General features: G+C 41.5%; 2 protein-coding genes across 4 annotated transcripts in view; one reads left to right on the forward strand and one right to left on the reverse strand.

Moving 5' to 3' along the window:
* The window catches only part of Hr39 (Nuclear hormone receptor FTZ-F1 beta), a 151875-nt gene that overhangs the window by 69574 nt on the left and 60678 nt on the right, over positions 1-21623 (forward strand). For all 3 annotated transcript variants that reach the window (XM_011304055.1, XM_011304056.1, XM_011304057.1), the window contains one exon: positions 16197-17794. The gene's annotated coding sequence lies outside the window, so the exon portion shown is untranslated. The remainder of the gene's footprint in view (positions 1-16196; positions 17795-21623) is intronic.
* The window catches only part of LOC105266133 (uncharacterized), a 72260-nt gene that overhangs the window by 6324 nt on the left and 44313 nt on the right, over positions 1-21623 (reverse strand). Inside the window, exons 2-3 of the mRNA XM_011304061.1 lie at positions 1993-5333; positions 8-133 (exon numbers count right to left, since the gene is read on the reverse strand). Coding sequence (XP_011302363.1) covers positions 8-133; positions 1993-5333 — 3467 coding nt within the window. The remainder of the gene's footprint in view (positions 1-7; positions 134-1992; positions 5334-21623) is intronic.

Raw genomic sequence — 21623 nt, forward strand, 5'->3', positions numbered from 1 at the left:
TGCTCACCAGATGCTGTATCCTCGGTAATTTCGTTATCGCTTTTTCAATCGATGTCTTGAAATCCCCATTCTCGAGATTCAGGGCGTCTTTTCTGCAGCTTATCTCAGATGACGTGTCCGACTCCTCCAGCACCTGCATAAGCAAACAAAACGTCAGACCTCTTCTGCATTTAATCTCAGTACAATTGAAATGACCATTGTGCCTTGTTTATATTTTTCAAACAACCGAGTGTCAATTGCACGTCAATATGCCAGACAATTACAATGCAATTGTCTGCAGAAATTATCTGATGATCGGTTCCATAAATCTCGTGATGTTCGGCGCCAGTTAATTACGATTTCCCGATTGGCTCATGATCAAGACAATTTTTTCTTTTAAATTGGGTAGGGGAATTGAAAAAAAAAAAAACACGTTATTCGAGTGCCTCCACGGTGAGACTCATGGATATCCTTGAGAATGTCGAATGAGAGGAACTGCGCGTCTTCTCTGGTGTGAGATAAATTTGTCTACCAATACGTCCAGGTGATAAACAATTACGTCGGCAATGTACGAGGGCATCGGTGATGCCATTAATTTTTTTAAAAGCCCTCGGGGACACCAGAGGCCCATGATACCGCCAATTTCTCATTTTCACGGTGTGTTAACTTGATTGTTCACGAAACATTGGATTCATCGGTGGAAATAATCTCGTTTGGTCATCTCGAAGTTGTGGTTACCCCAGAGGCTATGGATACTAAAAAAAAATCGCGTGGATCACCAGAGGACATTGAAAATCCCGTGGAAACAAAGGGAAAAATCAAGGGCTTCATTTAATCTTTTTTTTTAACAACCCACGGCTTTGTTAACAGCAAAATAGGGGCCGATGGAACGAATTTCGATCGTAAAGAGTGAACGTGGGCATAAATTATATTTCACTGTTCGCAACGAATGGAGAACGAACGATCAATAGGCAATACCCGAAGTGAGATAAAAATTTAATCTCTCAACCGTTGTAAATTGTATCGAGCATCGAGTAAACCCAAGACCTTGGATTTTTAAAACCAGCGTGAATATTTAAATCGAAAAACTTCTCGGTGAAGTTCTAATATGGAAAATGAGTATTATCACTTATTCGGCCTCGATCCTTGGCCTCCTCTCGAAATAGACAAAGCTTCGATTGTTATTAAAATTTCTCGCTGTCTCGTTCTTCAAGATTAATGCAAGTGACATCGATATGGAAACTGATAGTCATTATTAGCCCGCATTCTCCATTGGATATCATATCATCGTGTCTAATCCTGGATAGTCATTAACGTTAATTGTGTTATTATCCCCAGACCCACACCATAAGTGCAGAGAGAGATAATATTTATTGTGTTCACGAGGATGTACGACCTCGTCATCGGCAAGGCCATTCGGTAATTCCAATTGATTTTTGACGGTACTAATTTATTCATCAATTCACCTCAAGGAAATCAACGCGCCTCATCTTCCGTATTCACATGAAATTGATTATTAATGCCTTTGATATCCCACTGCATCCAAAAATTGCAGGGGAGAAATCAGGTACAAGGATGACACGTTTAAAGCAATCACTGGCCTCAATCGCAGGACAAATTTGCCGTCTTTACATTGAGATTTTAATCACCGACAATCAACCGAGGAAGAGGATTCAACCACACACGTGGGTCAAAGCGCATCAGCAACTCTGTCATTACGATCTTATCCGTCGAGTGAATTTACAATCGCATGTCTCAGAATTTACCGAGATATATTTTTTCCATCTTCAATATTTCAATGGCATAGCTACACCTACACATCAGTCAAAAAAGCGTCGCGGTAGAAAAGAAAAAAAATGAAAAAAAAAGAGGAAATCGAGTCAAGGAATTTTACGACACGCTTGCTCGACTCCGAGACCGCTCGTTATCCACGCCAGTGTCATAATTCACGGGATTGTCCCAGCAAAAAGGGTATATCAAATATAACTCTGATAATGAACACTGATGGCTTACCTTTCGATTTCTAATGATCAGTCTTCTGAGGATGAGCCCAACACCAACAGCTATTGGAAAGACAACTAATGTGGCTAGGATATAACTAACAACTGCAACAGTCTCCTGGGTGGCCAGGGTATCACCGTCGTGCCTCTTCGTTATTACTTCACTGGCATTGAATGGATCCCTCGGGCTCTCCGCAATCATACCAGATTCAAAATAACTCGTATTCAATTCTGGATGATATCCACTATATTCTGGTGGTCCTGGATTATAATACATCGGTCTCGCTCGTGTTTTATTCATGGAAATCGATCCATTCATCCATTTTCCAGTCTCCAGCACTTCCCGGTTCATCTCTTGTCGATTTTTATTCACTCGTTGTGCACTTCCAGGTCTGCCATCCTTGGAAATGTCCTCAGTTGTTTTCATTGTGGCAGCCTCCGTTGTGGGTGTAGATGTCGTTTGGGGTTGTTGAATCGTTATCGTGGGTGGATGGTCTGCTGGAATTTTCAGTGTCACTGAGTTCTTCATCGTGTCGTTCAAGATATTTGAGTTGTTGTAGAGTTGCATTATGGGAAGTACATCGTCTTTATCCTTGGTTTTATCGGAGAGATTTCTCCCTCTGACTTCTGGTGATCTCTCGCCTTGCTTGGACGTTACCATTTTGGGGGCAGAGGTCGTCGAGTTGTTGGGCCTCGTAACTTGAGGGGGTAGTGTCGTCATGGCTGATTCAGGCTTCAAGGTGGTCTGGGCTCGGTACATCTTCTGGATTTCGGATGGATCAAGCTCTTTGTCGATGCCGAAGGGTTTCTCCGGATTTTTTCGACTGTCTGAATCAATGAGCACCTCCTCCGGCTCATCCCTGGTGACCTTATTCAATCCATTGAGAATCACCGGTGTTACCGGAAAAACCGAAGGTTTAGCAGTTGTCGATGGACCTCTCATTGTTCCACCAATAGACCCCAATGTCGAGGCTTCTATCGTGCTCTCTGTCGAGGTCTCCATCGTACCGTTTAATCTATCCCCAGGTTCACTCGAAATAGTAGTAACGAGCAATCTGTCATTATCCCTGATGTTTTCATCACTTTTATCATTGAGACTCTCCGGTGGCACATCGACGTTTGTAAACGACGACAGGGTCGTCTGGTCTTCAACATGTTCCCCCATCGCGTCAATATTCACTTGTTTGTTATGCAAACTCACCTCATGGTCACTCGTTGTTTTATTGTCCATTGACCTGTACCCAGTATATCTCTCCTCACTCTTCAAACCCTTGATTCTCCTTGTCCCTGTATCACCACGTCTCCTCTTGAAATCTCTATCGTCACTGATGCGTTGATTCAACACAGCACTAGCTGACTTTCTCATAAATCTCCTATCACCACTGCTCTCCCTTTCATTATCACCTCTCGATGTGTAATTCCACCGCACAGTCGCACCATTCAAATCAATATCACGTGTTGTTGATATTATTTCAGTTGTTGAATTGATTACGGTTGAGCTCATTTGATTATTCTCCGATGTATTTCGATGTTGTGGCACTTTTCTAGTGCGTTCATCCACTGGCGTTGTGGTTTGAACCGCGGTCGGATCACCACTGGCACCAACGGACGCGCGCGCCGCCTCTATACCTACTACGCCAGAAAGTGGAGGAAGGAGTCCAGCTCCATCATCATCGTCCCCTTTTTTCTTTTCCTTTTCTCCTTCCGATATCACTGTTGTCACTGCTGTTGTCTTCTCACTTGGCCCAGGTCCAGTGTAGTTGCGCAATAGACGAGTTACATTTGTTATAGTGTACGTGTACGGATGCATCTGTTGAACTGAAGCAACAGGTGGTTCTGTTGCGATTAAAACCGTTGAATTGTCCAGTGCTCTCGTTAATGGGGTTGGGGGTGTAACCTGTGGTGGAATCGATGAATTAACTAAACTCATTCTCTCGTAAATTCGAGAATTATCCATTGGCTCCGTTACTACTATTCTCAGGGATGAGTGCTGATGGGAATTTGTCGTCGGTATATTCGTAGGGTCATTGAACCCCGGCCGAACTGTCGATGCTAATTCAGTTGTCACCTGATCAACTGACAGCCACGTTGACAGTCTCGTTAGACGACGCAGCTCATCTGGCTCCGATGTTGACATTACGGAATTCAACTCGGTACTTGTTTTTTCACCGTAATTAGGTGCTCTCGTGGTAATATCCTCGATTTCATCATCCATTCGGGATATTTCGCTCTTCTTACTTCTACCAAATTTATCCTCACTCTTCACTGGCTCGTCATTCTGGTAATCATCCATTAATTCTCCGGGATATATCGTGGTTATTATGTCAGAACCAGTCATTTCACTCTCGGTACCGTTGTCCTGGTGTTCCACCCATGGAATCTGGGTTGAATGTTGTGTGTTGTTGGCCCAGTGGGTCGAACTTCCTTTTCCCTGATCGGTAATCACCAGGTGGTTCGCGTGAGCGGACGAGTCCACATCTGTATCGCTCGCATTCCTATTCGTTAAAATTACATTCGTGACTATTGTCGGATCTGATGGTCTCACCGGTGGTTTTCTGGAGTAAATACCATTATTACGGTATACATTCTTCATCTTCAAAATTTTATTCCTCTCGATTATTGATTTTTCCGACGCAATGTCCATTTCCTCGTTCATAATCACTTCGAGCTTTGGTACTGTGCTCAGTGTTGTTGTGAATCTTTTGGGATTGAATCTACGTCGAGAGTTGGTCGACGTAGGTGAGGCTGACGTAACTTCCACTGAATTATTACTCGTTGTATTCTCGGGATGAATTTTTTGTCCAAAATACAGGAACTGCGTCATGTCCTCCACCGGTATATTACTTTCTACCGGTCTGAAGTGATTGTAAAGAGATTCTGGCATAACTACAGTATTTTTCCTCCTTGAAACGTCATCCGTACTCTTCTGGATTCTCGAAGATATCGATGAGTTTCTCGGTCCATTAATATCTTTTTTAGACACCACAGTGTTATTCAACTCTGGAACAAGCGTCGATGTGCTTTCAATGGGTTTTGAAGGTGCCTCGATAATTTGCATTGTAGACGGTGTTATCTCCATGTCCTCATCGTCCTCCACTATTTCTGCTATCTGATCTCCCATTGGTACTGTGACGAAAACACCGTGTCGTGTCTCCTGCGCCTCCAGCATGTCCAGGGAATCCTTCGATCCATTGACAACGGGTTTTTGAGTTTTAGCGCCGATAGATCTTGATGCAAGAATTTGACGTCTTCTAGCTGCAAGACTGTGACGTAGGGCTTGCTCTCGTTTTTCTTTACTGGCTAGAGGCTCGGCATGAAGGGCCATCCTACCTTGTTTGTGGTCACCAATTCCATCTGCAATCAAAACAGAAAATGTATCATTTAAAAATACCAGTGAGTAGCGGTTCACTGGAAAAACTTGTTCCACATCTTTTTTTTTTAAGAGTCAATACAACGGTTTTCTGCACCATTTAAGTGGTACAATCTCGTCTCGCATGATCAACCGATCCCAGTTGTATCGTTTCAAAATACCGGAAAAATATCACGATAGACGGATTAAAAAAAAAAAAAATTATCGTTGACTCACGTCACGATTCCGTGATTCAAAGTGCATTTACAATGGTTCTAACGGTCATGTTTCTCTTGTCCAATTCTATCGGAATATTCTTGCAATGTTGACGGCGCCATCGCAAGGTTAAAGGGCACTTGTAATTTACCGTCTCAAGGTCACAAGGTTCACGAACCAATGTGCGGTATCTCTTCATTATATGAACTCTAGGTGGAGTTTCATCCGACGGTTTTATTGGTCATTTGACCTGATCCCGACTTGTGGTCGGGTATAAACAGAATCCCGTCCTGACGTTTCTCACTATTTCCTGGGTAATCTACATTATTCAAATTAATCGAATTGATTTTTCTTTTCGAACGATCTGGCATTGATCGTCAGCCTAATCGCCAGCATCGACAATCATCATTTACCGTGGGAGATAAAGATCAGATGAAAATTTGTTTGGACAGTGAAAAATCATGATTTATTGTCACGATTCCCGGCACCTGATCAAAGCGGCTTGACAATGAGCATGAGGTCATCTGATGTACCGCTATTCGAGTCTGATAATGACAAATGCTGTGGTAACAGAAACCCAAGCATCACGAATGGAAAATAAAAACGCCTCATCTAGTCTAGATCATCAGTCAGAATTCGGAGGCACCAGGACAACGACCACCGGACTCCAGGAAGAAATTGGAGAAATTCGTCAGCTACTGGTTTGAAAACGGAAGATAATGGCCACCCGTTGAGCCATTACCAGCGACATTTTCTCGCGTTTGTCTTGAATATGCACTGGCCACCATAACAACGAGACTGTATGCCACCTCCTGCCCCATCCTCAGCTCTCCAGCCTCCGAGATGGTACTTACACCCACTCAATCGTAAAATATACATTCCACATTCCCTGAACATTCGAAAGGGAGAGGGAAGATGATGTACGTACACACGAGTTGTTCTCGTGGCCCTACCATTTGACATGCATCATGAAATACACACACTTGTGAATATTCCAAGTGAACCTGCTGAACGGTTGTGATAAATCATCCTGAAGCATGTAAAATGGTGTCCATCCTCGCTCCCTGATGTCTCCCCGGGTTGTGAGAATGAAGCTGTTGTTCCAGCTGTTCAATATATCGAAAATTTTATGATCCCACTCGACGAAAATCAACTCAAACCTCTTGAGGATTCACCAATGCAGCAATGTACCAATACACCAATGGAGATAACATCGTTGACCTGCATAAATGACCGTTGAATTTTCATCCTCTATTGGCCACCTATGGAGAAGCCTCACTTTAGCCACTTAACGACGGACAAAGTACTACCGAGGAGCGTTTCACCCAAGTGGCTTTCGTGATGTAAGTATAATGAATACCAAAAGCCGCTCCCTAGCTGGTGGCTTCCTCTTTGAGGCTTTTCTTTTTAGATGTTGGAACGCACAAGATAGAGGACCTATCGCCTGTCCACTCTCCCTCTAACCGTAAATACGCGTTTAACTCGGCTTTCTATGCACCAGCATAAACATTCATGTCGTAGTCTAGGTGGATAGGGGATAAGTGTTGTTTTGTTGGAATAATGGCGAATATAAACATGTCGACATTGGGGGACATTATTCTGACGCTCTCGTTTGACTTCAACTCGGAAAACCAGTGATTCACCACTTCTGTCTATCAGCATCATCAATCATTAGTCAGCCCTTATGCTAAATGCAAATATGTAATTCAAGCGTGTACCAGATGGAATGTTTATCTCACTGGATGACACATGGTCATGTCATTCTTCAGGACCTCAGCTCATGGTCATTTCATTGTCCTGGCTTCAAGACACTTTATATGAGTCTATTTCTTTTTTTCTTTTCATTTCTTTTTTTAGTCCACTCCTATAACGAGAACGGGAGCGACACTGACCTTACTCATACACGTGTTCGCATAAAATATTACGGCTCTTTATGCGGTCACGCCGCAACGATAACCCAGAGACACGTGTATTATGTGGATGTGTGCTTGGGATGGCCACCATAGGGATAGGCCATGTTGTTTTTTACACGTTGAGATCCGGTATCGAGATTTCCCTTTCTATTTATCCCCGTGCAGTTGGGAGAACGGAAAAATTGGGGGAGTTGTCGGAAAGGGATCGATTGAGGGTGGGAGAGGAATCGGTGGAATCGGTGGAATCGGTGGAATCGGCAGGAGAATTTCGCGATCTGTTATTTAATTTCACTGCAACAATTGTAGTTGTCTGACGACTTACAGGGTTGGAATTATCTTTGAAGTTTCAGGTAAAAATGGAATTTTTCATTATTCTTCGGGGATGAATCATTTGATTTATCGAATATTCTGGGGATTCTCTATTTTTCCATCGACATGGCATTGGAAAATCGTGAAACATTTAGAAATTGAATCGTAAAAAATGACGAGACATCAATTTCCCAATTAAACAATAGGAGAATGATTCGTCATTTGCTTGCGTGAATAATTCCATCCTTTTTCTTGAATATTCATCTCCACGTGGACAACCTCTCCACCAAAACACCCAGTTGATGTTGTTTGTTTAAAATTTGTCCTCAAAAAAAGGGAAAAAAAAACCCGACTCCTAAGTAGTCATTTAGCTGCTCGTATATAGTCCCTCGAAATTTGTTGAATTTATATTGAGCCCCACAAAATAGTCTCCAACCTGAAAAGGAGTTGGTTGGCGCGTGAAATATTATGATTCTTTGTGCGGTCACGTCGAGAAGATAACCCTGAAGACCCATGGAGACGCTCACACAGCCGGTCCTGGCTATCCTTGCAATTCTCCGAGAAAAAGAAAAGATTCTCAGAAGACTAGATTCACGAATTAGATTCTCCTCTCCCTTTTGTCCTGTCGACTTCTATTATCATTCGTACGAACTCTTTCTTCAGCAAGTAGAAGAGGAGAAGAATATTTGGAGAGATAGTGCTAGCAGATGGAATTCATTTGTGGAGAGGTGAATAAGGACTTGAATTTCCGATGATAATTGGACTCAACATCCCCCCCATGGGTCAGCCAACATTTAACCAATGATTATTAACATTCCTTTGTTTAAAATGTGAAAGAACAGTTGGTACAGGCTGATGAACAATCACGCGATCGGTTGTACATATCTGCGTCGTCTTTCGTGGAGCGTACATCCGTTTCCGGTGTGTACTCTGGTGATTCTAGAGGACACTCCGGTCACCAAGTGCCTATAACTCCCGACGATAATTATGTAACGCGATCCACGATATTTATGCTGAGAGTATCCAACACTAACGACAAAGGAAAAACCGGTATTTTTCCAGCTCGTTGGATAGATAAGAAATCTCAAACTCGAGAAGGGAAAAATACAAAGTGGTCAAACCCTCAGGCCCAACGAGAAAGCATTTTGCGATTTTTACTATCGAACATTGGCATCTGATTCGTCATGACATGTTTCCATCGTCAACGCCTCATCAACGTAACCGATCGTTCAGTTACGCAACTCCTGGTGATGCTAATTCCAGGTGGAATGAAGACAATAGGGATTAACGATCGCTTCCTCAAAGGATCTTGAATAAATCGGTTGGAATAAGTTGGGTCATCCCGGCACGCGCGGATATCTTTAATCTATTCAAGTGGAAAATTCGCACGTGAATTTTCTGACTGACCGGCAATAATCGGATAAATGACCGAGTAAAGGGATGGGATTGAAGGTGAGCAGGCGCTTGTGATCAGGATCATTGACTCCCCCAGGACGTAATACGATCCTCTCCCTCCCACCAGATCCTATCGGGACAATTACAATAACAATGGCCGACCGGTATCGACGATCGGTGCCCTTGATTTTTATTCAATGACTCCTGGGATTTATCCCAGTATTTTTGGTGACTCCGGGGATCAGTGACGAGTCATTTAATCAAGAAAGACCTCCAATCGGCCAACAGGTCTTTTTATTTTCTCGTCGATACGGAAAACCGGCTAGCGCGCATGTCGTACCTCTTCTGGGTCGACGAGTCTACCATAACGGTATCATACCCTCAGCCGAGAGTTATCGCGTATCGTTGGAACGCGATATCAATGGTTCACCCGATTTCGCGGGATAAAATCGGTAACCGTAAATCGGAAAAAATCGGCGACACGGGGGAAAAATGTGAATATCAAACCGTGAAAGTTTTTACGTTTACGTCGATCGGTTTGATGAATTATCGGTGCATTCGGGTGAAATGCAACATGAGAATTCAAACCAGTGGCTTCCAAGGCCCATGCTGGATCAAGATCATGGTCGTATACCGCTCGCCATTCCCCCGAGACAGTTATTCGCGGTCAATGCTCGAGCAATTTCCTATAATCACTATAGCAATGCCCCGAGGCGCAATTTTTTTTCATTCTCATAACTTTTTTCCTTATTTTTTTTTACTACCCTCCGTTCACCACACCGGGAGAAATATCCAATAGAAATTACCGGAGAGAGAGGGTAAATATTACGTTTTGAAGTGTAATCCGAGAGTGAAGTGAAGTCCAATAAAAAGTGGAAGCTGCAACAGAAATTGGATGTAAGAAATTACTCCACTAGTTGCTCCGCCATTTTTCCCCAGTGATTCCGATTTTTTAAGTTGCAATTCAATTTTTATTTCCATTTTTTAAAACAATTATCAATTCTAATTCATGAGATTTTCACTTTTCTCTGAGATTTCACTCGTTTGGGTAAACTAACGCTCCAACTGGATACTCCAACAAAAAAAAATAACAAATAACAAATTAAATAATATAAATTAAAGAAGAAATAATGAATTATTTCATTTCTCTCAATTATTAATCGCATCGACCTACTTCGATCGTTCCATTATTTAATAACTTATTAATTTTCTTAAATTTCCCTCGACTTCCGTTTTGATATTAAAAATCGGCGCTCGATATATCGATTTTTCACATTATTATCAAATATAAAATACCTAAATAGTTGAGTGAATAATCCCGAACGATTTACGCGCGAGAAAACCCTTCCGGCAGGGATAGCCGTGCGGTCTAATGAGACCACGTGGCAGCCGATCGAGTTACGTAAATCGGCAAGGATAACCCAACGGTGGGTGGGTGAGAGAGGAGGCAGGAGGGGGCAGAAGGGGGCAGAAGGGGGCAATGAGATACGATAGATTGGAAAATAAAATTAAACACCGAGGATGCGAGGCCAATGGTCCAATCGATCTTACCGATACGTCGGTTCAATCGTCTGTACCAATGGCATTGCAGGATGAATCGAAACGGATTCCAATGTATCCTCATGTGAATCGATAGCCATTGTATTCCACCGAGGTACGGTGTAGAGAACCTCCCAACGCGACAAGATGATGCATTGGTACAACGAATCGTGTAAAAGTGCCAAGGGTCAACATCAAAAAGAAAAATAAAAAAAAGGCCAACTCTGCTGTGTAAACGAATTTTTATCATTCAATTTCCAAAAGGAGTACAAAATATTTGCATTATATCGACAAGAATGAAAATACGAATAATTTATTCATTCGAATTCCAAGTGGTTGGCTGAACAATATCTCTTCCCAGAATTGTTTTGGTGATACTGGAGATTTGAGAGCTGTCCTGTGATTTATAATGAATCACGATTGGAGACTGGACAATTGATATCTGTGTACAATTCTAAATAACAGTTCTTACTCACCCACGCTAAGTTCAACGTGCCGAGCATTAATTTCGTTAATGAAATTGAATGATTCGATGGGGTTTTGGGTCCTTTGTTCTCGTGGAAGACAAATCGACCAGGACTTTTTCACAGGCTGCAGCATTGAACAACCAGGGAGTGGTCCAGAGGGATCCAAGTCCATTTGGCCCGTCCCACGCACTCCAGACAACAACGAAATTTCAGTCTGGATTTATCGTAGGGTGATCATCCCATTTTAATTCTCCCCTGGACAATTGTCGCGGAGGGTCAATGCACCTTGAATCTGCTAATGGCGGAGAGAGATAAAGGAAATGTGTAATTCTACTCGTTGAAATTTCCACGGAAAAAATAACCAGAAGAATTCACCTAGTGCGGACTCTTTTTGGCGGGGATTTTGATTTACTTCGGTGGGGAAATATTCAGGTGTATAAAATTTACAAGAGGTAAATGATAAAGAGAGGAGAACAATTTCCTCGAGGATTGTTGGCCCAGGGGAAGCGTCTTCTCCCTGATTTATGGCGAGTTCCGCTTGGGCAATCACAGACGGGTATATTCAACTCAGGAGAGGGAAAAAAATCACCAGAGGAATGAGGGAATGGAGGGAATACTGAGGGCTTCACATTCGTAAATCCAATGCTGCACTTATCCAGACTCCGATAATGCACCGCTTTCTCCAGTACTTCTCTCGCAATTCCCCCGGTAAAAAAAAATTGTTATCCAAATATTTTTTCAAAATTTTCAAAAAATTTTGGGAGAACTTTTCAGAATTTTTTTTTATGAAACCAAAAAAATTGTAAAACAAAACAATTTTATTTTTACGAAAGGCTTTGAAAAATTTTTCGAAAATTTAAATAGGAAATTATAAAAAAAGTTTTCTAAAACAAATTTTTGAAAAATTTTTCAAAACATTTCCCAAAACTAAAATTGTTTTGTTTCCCGATTTTTTTTCTTTCAAAAGAAAAATTCTCCGAAAAATTTCCAGAAATGTTTTGAAAATTTGGAAAAACTATTCCGAGTACAATTTATTTTTCACCGGGGAACCGATACTTCAAGCATTATTTTTTTTGTGAAAAATTGATAAATTATCCAACAATGAAGTTAAAGATTTTTTTAGTCCTCGGTGGGTAATTCTTTGGCGAGCGTTTAGGCCTTCCTCTCTTTCGCTGTATTCCCCCGAGGATTATATGCACTTAGAAGATACATGAGCGTTACATAATTTCCATATAACCAGCGTGAATCTATGAAAGCAGTCGAATGGTCCGAGACAATGGCCGGTGGTAAATTCGTGGGAAGAATCTACAGTGAGATTAATGTGAAGTACAGCGTGAGGGATAAATAAATGCGGTTTTAGCGCAAAAAGATTGGAATTCCCGAACATTGCTGGGGATACGTGTGCCTCCACTTCGTGTTTGCAAGTGGTGTCGTCGGTTTCGTTGGGAAAAATAAATATATTGTGAGTTAAGAATTATTCTGGTGGATCGTAAATTGCCTAAAGGCGATTCTCCGCCGTTTGTTTCACCATTGTCGCGCCTTTTTTTTTCAAACATTTATCTTTTTCAATGCAAGTCTCAAATTGCCGGAATTAGGCCATGACAAAATATTCAAAAATTCCCGGACATTTATTCCGTCAGAATTTCCCTAGACTTTTTCCAAAAAAATTATTCATCAGCAATTCGATATCATAAACGCAACATGACTGCGACATAATTTATAATAACAATCTCATAACATTAATAATTAATTCCAAAATTTTTGAAAACGTAATCAGATTTTTTTTCATGCAATGACTAATTGTTTATTGTTTATTGTTTTCACTGTTGTTTTTTAAATGAGTGAGTCATCGTCAAATATTTTCGGTTAATAATTAATTTTTTTCTGGGGAATTTTTGATGGATAAATGAATTAAATGAATTCCAGTGGAATTCGCCAATAAATTGGATTGCCCATGATGGGGTACCTAACGGCGCTGTTTTATTTTCATTGTGCGGTTTACGGTGATCTCCGCAGGCTTCTGCGTTTCCACCTATCCCAGAATGATCGGCAAAAGTGTGTGATTTTTTTTTTATCATCGCAGATGTAAAAAGATGCATTTGAGAAGAGGCGCGAAGGACACGTTTGTAACGTGAGGCTCCTGCCAAGCGATTCCAGGATATTTATTGTCCTCCATCTTCCCTCTCGTATTGTATTATCCTCCAGCCACAGAAAAAGAAGAATCACTCCACTATTTTCACATTATCAAGTGTTAAAAAACGCGAAGACAAGTGGCGCCGATATTGTTGTTACCGAGAAATTCCATGATTGAAAAAAAGTACTCATTTGGTTTGTACTTGGAGTCGTTGATCCCTGGGATGCGACATATGGCGACATTAGACGTGAAGAAACGCGTCGGGGATATTCTCGGTTTAACTAGGGGTCTAACCATCCTCGGGGAAGCGACAACTTCACCGCGTTACAGTGTACAGAGTGACGAGAGGAAAACGGACGTACGTTTATTTTAATTGGAGCCCCCATGGCTCGAGGAGTCTTCAAGGACTGCCGCTAGACTTGTACCTGCTCCTCACCTTGTCCATCGATTTTATAATGCCATCCGTTTTTTATTCCACCAGGATATAACTCACTGGTGATGCGATGGACATTTAGAGTGATTGCCATGCAATGACAAAAATTTAGATAATTTCGAGGGGAGGGGTTGGGGGGAGAGTTTCTTGATGCTCGCCGTGCAGCAATTTCTGTCTTTTTTTTTTCTTTTTTTTTTCTTTTTTTCTTTTATTCTTCTTCTTTCGGACGGAGTGAGATCAATGCTGGTAATTAACGCGCCGTTAAACTGAGTATTTGAAAACTGTGATGCATCCCTAGATGTTGTTACCCCCCAGGAATCGTGGTATCGTTGCATCGTGGCATCAAGGGGGGCCTGATGGTCCCAGGACTGAGGACTGAGGGCTGAGGACATAGGTGATACTGAGAATAGGTGGGGTGGCCCCGTAAAAGGCTCTGGCCGTTAACGCGTAAGAATTCTTCACTCCGGTATACGGGCATGACATGGCCAGCTATTAAAGTGATTACACCGAGTGCGCCCGGCTCAAGTGCCGTAAAGTAATTATTATGGTGGCCGTCTACTTTCGCATTAACATTTATTCATTGCGTGTATATATATGAAGGATGGGTTTTGGTTGGTGGGATGTGTGTATGGTGTACAGCTCGCGTTTCTCAACCCCAGATTATCCGAGAGAGAGTGAATGGGGTTTTTGAGAGAGTAGAATGAAGAGGAGATGCATCCTACACTGGGATACTCATGCTTTATACATGACATGGTAGCTAGTCTAAAATTTTTACGACCACAACTGGATAATGCTCGCATAAGGACCCCTATGTACCCCCTCGGTACATGTGCGCGAACGTGCCTTTGGGGCTTTATGGATAGCCCTGAAAACTCTTTGGTAACTACTTAGAGTTTAAATTTCATGATTCTCCGAAGGTGCAGTATGCGCTCTTGGCTTCGCAATACGGGGATGAAATTACCCGGCGATTTTATACTCACAAACCAGTCAGGGGGCCGAACCGAGTTATTATACAAGTGTTACGACCAATTGTTGAAACATTGGAAACTATTTCGCGGTACTTGGTGGCTCGTAACGGGAGTAGAAAGGGCTAAAATGGAAAGAGCCACCAGGCTACAGGGAGGAGATTATTATTATTATTAATTTCATATTTTTTCATCCAGTTGAAAAAATATCTGTCAGCATAAATCAAAGTGTTTCACCCACTAGTTTGGCCAGAGTGTTCTGGATATGCTCAATAAATAATAATAATCGCTCGGGGGCCGATAAGTGACGCCCATTGACCACCATTTATCAGTAATTCGAGACGCGCACGGTTGAGGGCGCTTTTTCGCTTCTGCGCGTGGCAAATTATTGGTCGGCGGGAAAAACCAGTTGGCGATCTAATTCCGATAGGTATGTCCTCTCACGTACTAACTCCCACAAGTGCATACCAACACAAAGTACGTTAATAAAGTACTGGTGACTGTCGCACGGAGTATCGAAGTACTTGTTTGTACCGCCCACGCAGCTAAAAGCTCTTATCGGCTCTTCTACACGATAACCCCCGATGGCAATGCCTACCGCTGAGCAATATTTTCCAACAGTTTGTAACCCCTCGTGGTGCTACTATCCACGTAGATGCATCTGTCCAGATCGTTTATGCTAAATCCCACATACACAAGTTGGCAATGGGTGGGTTAAAATGGCGGATATACTGGCATTACGCCCTATCCTTAGATTAAAAATTCCTATTTTGACGGATTTATGGCTAGTATCGGTGTTGCCATCGATTCACCATCACCCTGTCAGCATCGAGTAATTTCAAATTTATTCTCACTTTTTCAAAAATAAAATTATTTTCTTTCCCCATTTTTTTTTCTTTCAAAAGAAAAATTTTCCGATTACAATTTTTTTTTTTACTCGTATATACACGTAAGAAACAAAATATTGAAAAAATATTCAGTGTAATAGTGCAATTGCAGTGCAATTATATTGGCTGAAAGGTTGAACGGAAAAAAAAATTCCCAATAGTTTATGGAATGAAATAATCCTCGCGAAGATCGCATTTATCTCGATAGGGATTAGACAAATTTTTTGTTATTACTTTATGAGTGGATTTTCCTGTTTAACTTTGTTAATGACTGGATAATTGCGGGGCTAGTGGTTCAAGTTAATGTGTACTCGAGACGGTGCTGGGAGGTATATTGCGAACACCAGCTGGGCGAGAGGCTTGACAAGGGTTTTACTGCCCTCGCGTGTACTCCCCCCTGTCATTAAAAAATTTTCCCCACTTCCTCAATAAAAAGTACCCGAGGACGGGTATTTTTCATGGTGGCTCTGTTCCAAGTGTCACCAGTGAGATATTAATGAATGGGCCGCTCTTAAATCAACAGGTGAAAGCCCCACATGAATAGATTTAGCAAAGAATTGATTTTCACCCGTGAGAAATAATTTCCAGCGTTGATTTCCATTGGTTACAGGTCGGATAAAGAACAGGATGAAGATCAGGATTAAGACAGGATGGAGACAGGAAGCAGTTGATGCGTTTCCAAGTGGCTAATGCCGGGTCGTGCGAAAGTCAAAGTGATAATTCAGTATTGAGAGATGATCAGGAGGCGCAAACTCACTCGCAATCACCGGTTAAATTCAATACTGGAAAAAGTGAAAGGATTGAAAGCATTTCTGTGTCGTTTACACGGCAATAACACAGTGTACGTGCATGAGGCCGGAGTACCTGGAGTTTGTTGAATTTCTTATGCCATCCCGTCCGATGAATAGAATGAGGAGTCATTGTCCCCGTGGGAATATTATCGATGACACACTACTAAAATCCCAGAGGGTAAAAATAATTTTGGGTTAACAACGGAGGAAGTCACGATGCAAATATTTCGTTTAATTCAAAATTACAGTAAGTGAGAGATGAGTCAAAGTGGACCAGGTTAATCACCAAGGGAAAAATTGTATCAACACGAGTCTAAAATCACAACAGACTCTCATTATCTCGAGAGGTCATCCTCGTTACCTAACGAATTAATGAGATAATTTTGTTACAAACCACAAGCACCATGTACACCTAAATGGCGAGGGTCTCCTGTGGATAAATGTGACGCAAGCTGTGAACGCAAGGCCATGAAATTTTCACTCTTAAGGCATTGCACGACTCTGTAACAATGCACTTACTCTGTATTTTTAAACCCCCCATTCCCCCCTCACCCGGTCTTCTACTCTCTAATTAACGAATTAATTGTCGTCGACGAATGGCGTTATCGCGAGCACCTCTAACCGCTCAAGAATTCAAATTGCGGAAAATTCTTCAAATCCCATGACACAGCATTTTTTGCATCAAATTAGTCATGCTAATTGTTGTAGAGTATCAAGGTCAGAGGAAAAAAATAAGCAATTGTAATTGGATATAGTTCATGACTGGATAACGAGAGTGAAAAATGAATCAGTGGATAAAGACGTGTCTGGTAGGGCGGATACACCCCGTCGTGTTTCCGGTGATTCAAAATGATCCTCAGCTTTCCCACGGAGTATCTACCCTACCTGGGATATAGATTACCTCTGGATGACTCCCTCGGGGAATACAGCCAGTGTACACACGCTATGGATCTCAAGACGGTGAACGTACCTGAAACAAGTAAAAGAGGAAACCGGACTTTAATTAGACCGCCATGGAAGAGGTAGAGCGCAAACTGGATTATAGATCGTCATAAAACAAAAGGACGATGGATATAAATTGGATTGAAATTGTGGCTGTGTGTTAATTACCCGTGGAATTGGATGTGGAGGATGCCAAGGTGATGTTGATTTCGGTGAAATATTAATAGTGAATTAATTTGACGTTGGGAATTTGGAGTGATGGGCCGGGGATAATCATGACGAACGAACCGTGTACGAAATATCAGAGGCGTCGGCCACTTGTAGCCTCTCATCCATCGCCAACACTTCCACTGGCTAATCATCCTGACCACCCAGAGGCCCTTCAAAATTCTCCAGTGAACCAACTCCAACGATTACAACCGTGTGAACCCTGACGGACGCTCCAATCGTTAAAATCAGAGGATAAATAAAGAAGGTATTTAAAAACATAAATAAATAAAAATCACGGTGAATCCGAGGTGCATCACTCCACGGTATTTGCATGTTTTATAGTCTCGATATACGCCCCGGTTGTAAACCGGAGTGCATGGGCGGATTTTGTTTCGTATCTGACGTGGATTCATAGCTCGTCGCTTCTTCATTAAAAAAAAAAATATTCCCCAAGCCACAACCGCCAATTACCTTTTGATACACCGAGATTTAGGGTTAAGGGTCGGTGATGATCACCAAAAAATCCTTGAACCACCATTTGCTCTGTTTTTTAATCAAAACCGGGATGATGACGTGTCATCGGGACAATCGCATTGAAGAATTCGATAGTGATCGATAAATTTCACGGTTGAAATATCGGCAACTATTAATCTCCCGTATTGATAATCAATTTTGATCGGCTATCGGATAATTATTGACGCGATAAAGGTGAAAGTATCTGATGGTTTAAAATGTAAAATTTATTATACTATAACAATGTGGTGCACCTCGGGGGATGGTAGATATTGAATGGTGATTGGGAATCGAGATATATTCGAGATATATTCGAGATAGGGCTTACACACGTCTGGGAACTCGAGAAAAATGGAAATGGGATGGTAAAGACGTAAAGGGATTATCTTTTGGTTTCTCTCAATCGAAATGCACCACGAGAAAAGGCGAATGTCGGGGTATATACATATAGGAAAATACAGTTCGTATTCAGGTTGCATATATATCGTTTACGGAGAGATATACGATAGAGAAGTTTCGCCTCTCACCTGCGAATACACAACGCACGTGGGAAATATTATATGCCTATTGCATTGAGTAAGGAGATAGGCTCGAGTTGAGACGCTAACGAATATATTTCAATCCATTTGCAATTAGATAAATGAGGATTCGACTAAATTCACTCGGGCCTCATTGCCTCCATCGATTATCGATAGATGAGAAACCAAAGATATCGCCATTTTTATTCCTTCTCGGATTTTATTATTCCGCCAAAAATCCTAGGATAATTTTCCCCTGGTGTATCGTCATTGAAAAAAAATATTTTTTCATTAATAAATTGTTTAATGACTATGGGAGAATTTAACATGTTAGAGTGATAATTAATTTCAGGGGGAATTATTGCCGGTGGAAATTTTGAGGAAGGCCCACCGGCCACTCATTCTATTTGGTCAATTGTATTTTTATAATTACAAACAATCCCGATGGGATATAAATTACTGGGTGGATAAATAAAATAGTGAGAGCGACGAAGAAGGTGGAATAAGGTGGAATAAGGCTACTGGCATATCCAGCGAGGGTTAAGCTGTAAACTCGATGGGTAAAAAATTCAGTTGAACGTGTGTATAAATATATACCTCGGGCAGCGATTACAAATTTTTTTTTTCATCCTCACTCGAGCACCCAGGGGATCTTTTGAATGCCATGCCGACCACTGGCACCTGGTACTTCATCACCCGATAATGCCTCCGAAATGAATAAGGACCCCGAGAAAACCGAAGCACGTGAAATAATCTCCAGGGGGGAGTTTTGAATTTTTATCTTATCCAATGAAATCTTGTGACTGTTCAAACACGTGTTATCGTCGAGTGAATTTACGCGGGATATTTCTGATGTCTCTATTGAACTGACCGTGTCATTAAGCCCTCGAGGGATCAGTGTAACACGTGAGTTGACCCTGACACTGGACTGGGCCCGATCGAGTCACCTGATTAAAACTGTTCTCCACTTTATCTCCAGTCACGACGGACAACAGGTACGACATTGTCATTATCATTTGCCTTTATTCACTCGTTATTTTAAAAATTTCTCGGAAATTCCCCAGCACTTTCACCACTTATCCGTCGGTGCATGAAATTCATTCGCACAATCACCTTCAACTGCACGAAAATCATCTTCAGGGGCAGGTGAATGAGAAAATTTTAATGGAGTCGTCATGTCCGAGTGCCACTTCCTCATTTCAAGGTCTGCATCTTCACATTTCCGTGACAATAACGAGGGAAACGAGGTGAGGTTTTGATTTTTTTTTAATCGTGTAAATATCGCTTTTAATTTCTAATTTCTCTGAATGGGGTAAAAAATATAGATGGTAGGCGATAGCGAAAGGATCTTTGGGCCTGTTGGGCCTCGCGAGGGCTCGTTTCACTTTCAAAGATGCGGCAGTAGAGACGCGCGCATAAGTTGTACCTCCACAAGATCTCAAACGTCTCCATACAACTCACTGTAACAGTCAAGCGAATTTGCTTTTTCATTTCGCAATTTTTTTATTTAAAAAGACTCATCAGCGCTGGTTCATCCCTCTCTATGATTAAACAATTATCGTGCGAGGTACATAACCGGTGAGTTCAGAAAAAACTCGTTGCACGTGAAAAAAAAATGGAAATTCCTATGAAGCGGATTCTCTAGAATTTGTACTTTTTGTTTTTTTCTTTCTAGAATGAAATTGCTAATAACTGGCTATTAACAATTTTTCCATTGGATGAAAAATAGACCGGAGGTTGCAGGTGCGTTTGCCGGGCAAAAAGGGCGAGTGAGGGGTAAAAGGGGAAAAAGGGAGAGTACACCGACGATTTTATCGAGGAGAAACCTGTTGGAAGAAGTGTTATTGCGGAGTGCCGTGTATCTCGCGCGTACGATCGCTAATAAATTCCATGGGAGTGCGAGGGGCCCTAGGCCCTCTCGCATTTCAGTCTTCAAGACGTTGCGCGCACCCCCGACGATTCTATGATTATCGTCTCCTCGTCTCAACGTTCGTGGCATTTTTCAACTGGTACTGGCTATTTGCGCCGATGAAGATGTTCGAAAACACTTTTGCCAACCCGTGAGAAATATTCGGTAGAAACTACAGGACGATTTAGGGGAGAACCGGGCAAATGAGAAACGAATGGAAAAAAGTTTTTAATTCATTTCAGGTGAGTTTTTATTTTTTTACTAAAATATTAATGAACTCTTAGTGATTCCTCGTGCTTATTGAGATGTTTATAGACAAAACATGAATGTGTTGTACCCAAAGAGAGAGAGACGCCACATGCTCCCCTGATACATTTTTGAAAATTTCGAATTTTTCAATTGCAGTGAATACCTCCTCGATTTTCATGTTCTCCTGATACTTTTTTAAAAATTTCAAATTTCAGTGAATACCTCCTCCATTGTCATGTTCGGTGAATCTTAGAGTGGCGTGATAAAAAGGGTTGGTTTCATTGTGCTTGTGTTTATTTTGATTGATAACGAAAAACAACGAAAAAAAAATGTACATCGAGCGTTTAAATCAAAGAGGATTGACTAAAATAGAGGCTCAGTTCTGGGGGTGTGAGCGCCCCACCCTTTGCATTGTAGTACATCCCCCCAAGAGAGAGGGCGCCACAAGCAATGGGGGGTGCTGCACGGCAGAGCCGAGTCAGTGCCTCAGTAGTAGTCCAGCTGTCAGAGGGACTAGTCGAGGGGGTAAATATTATTTTCTGCTTTACGAAATTCGTATAAACTGAAATTTAAAATTTTGAATTTCAGTTAATACCTCCTCAATAGTCATGCTCTCCTGATACTTTTTCAAAAATTTTGAATTTTAAAATTTTCCGTCAATATCTACTCGATTCTCATGTTCCCCTGATATTTTTTTGAAAATTTTGAATTTTTAAATTTCAGTGAATACCTCCTCAATTGTCATGTTCTCCTGTTACTTTTTCGAAAATTTTAAATTTTCAAATTTCCGTGAATACCTCCTCGATTCTCATGCTCCCCTGATATTTTTTTGAAAATTTTGAATTTTTGAATTTCAGTGAATACCTCCTTGATTCTCATGCTCTCCTGATATTTTTTTGAAAATT

This window comes from Fopius arisanus, unplaced genomic scaffold (genome assembly GCF_000806365.1).
Source record: "Fopius arisanus strain USDA-PBARC FA_bdor unplaced genomic scaffold, ASM80636v1 scaffold00036, whole genome shotgun sequence".
NCBI classification, from domain to species: Eukaryota; Metazoa; Arthropoda; class Insecta; order Hymenoptera; family Braconidae; genus Fopius; species Fopius arisanus.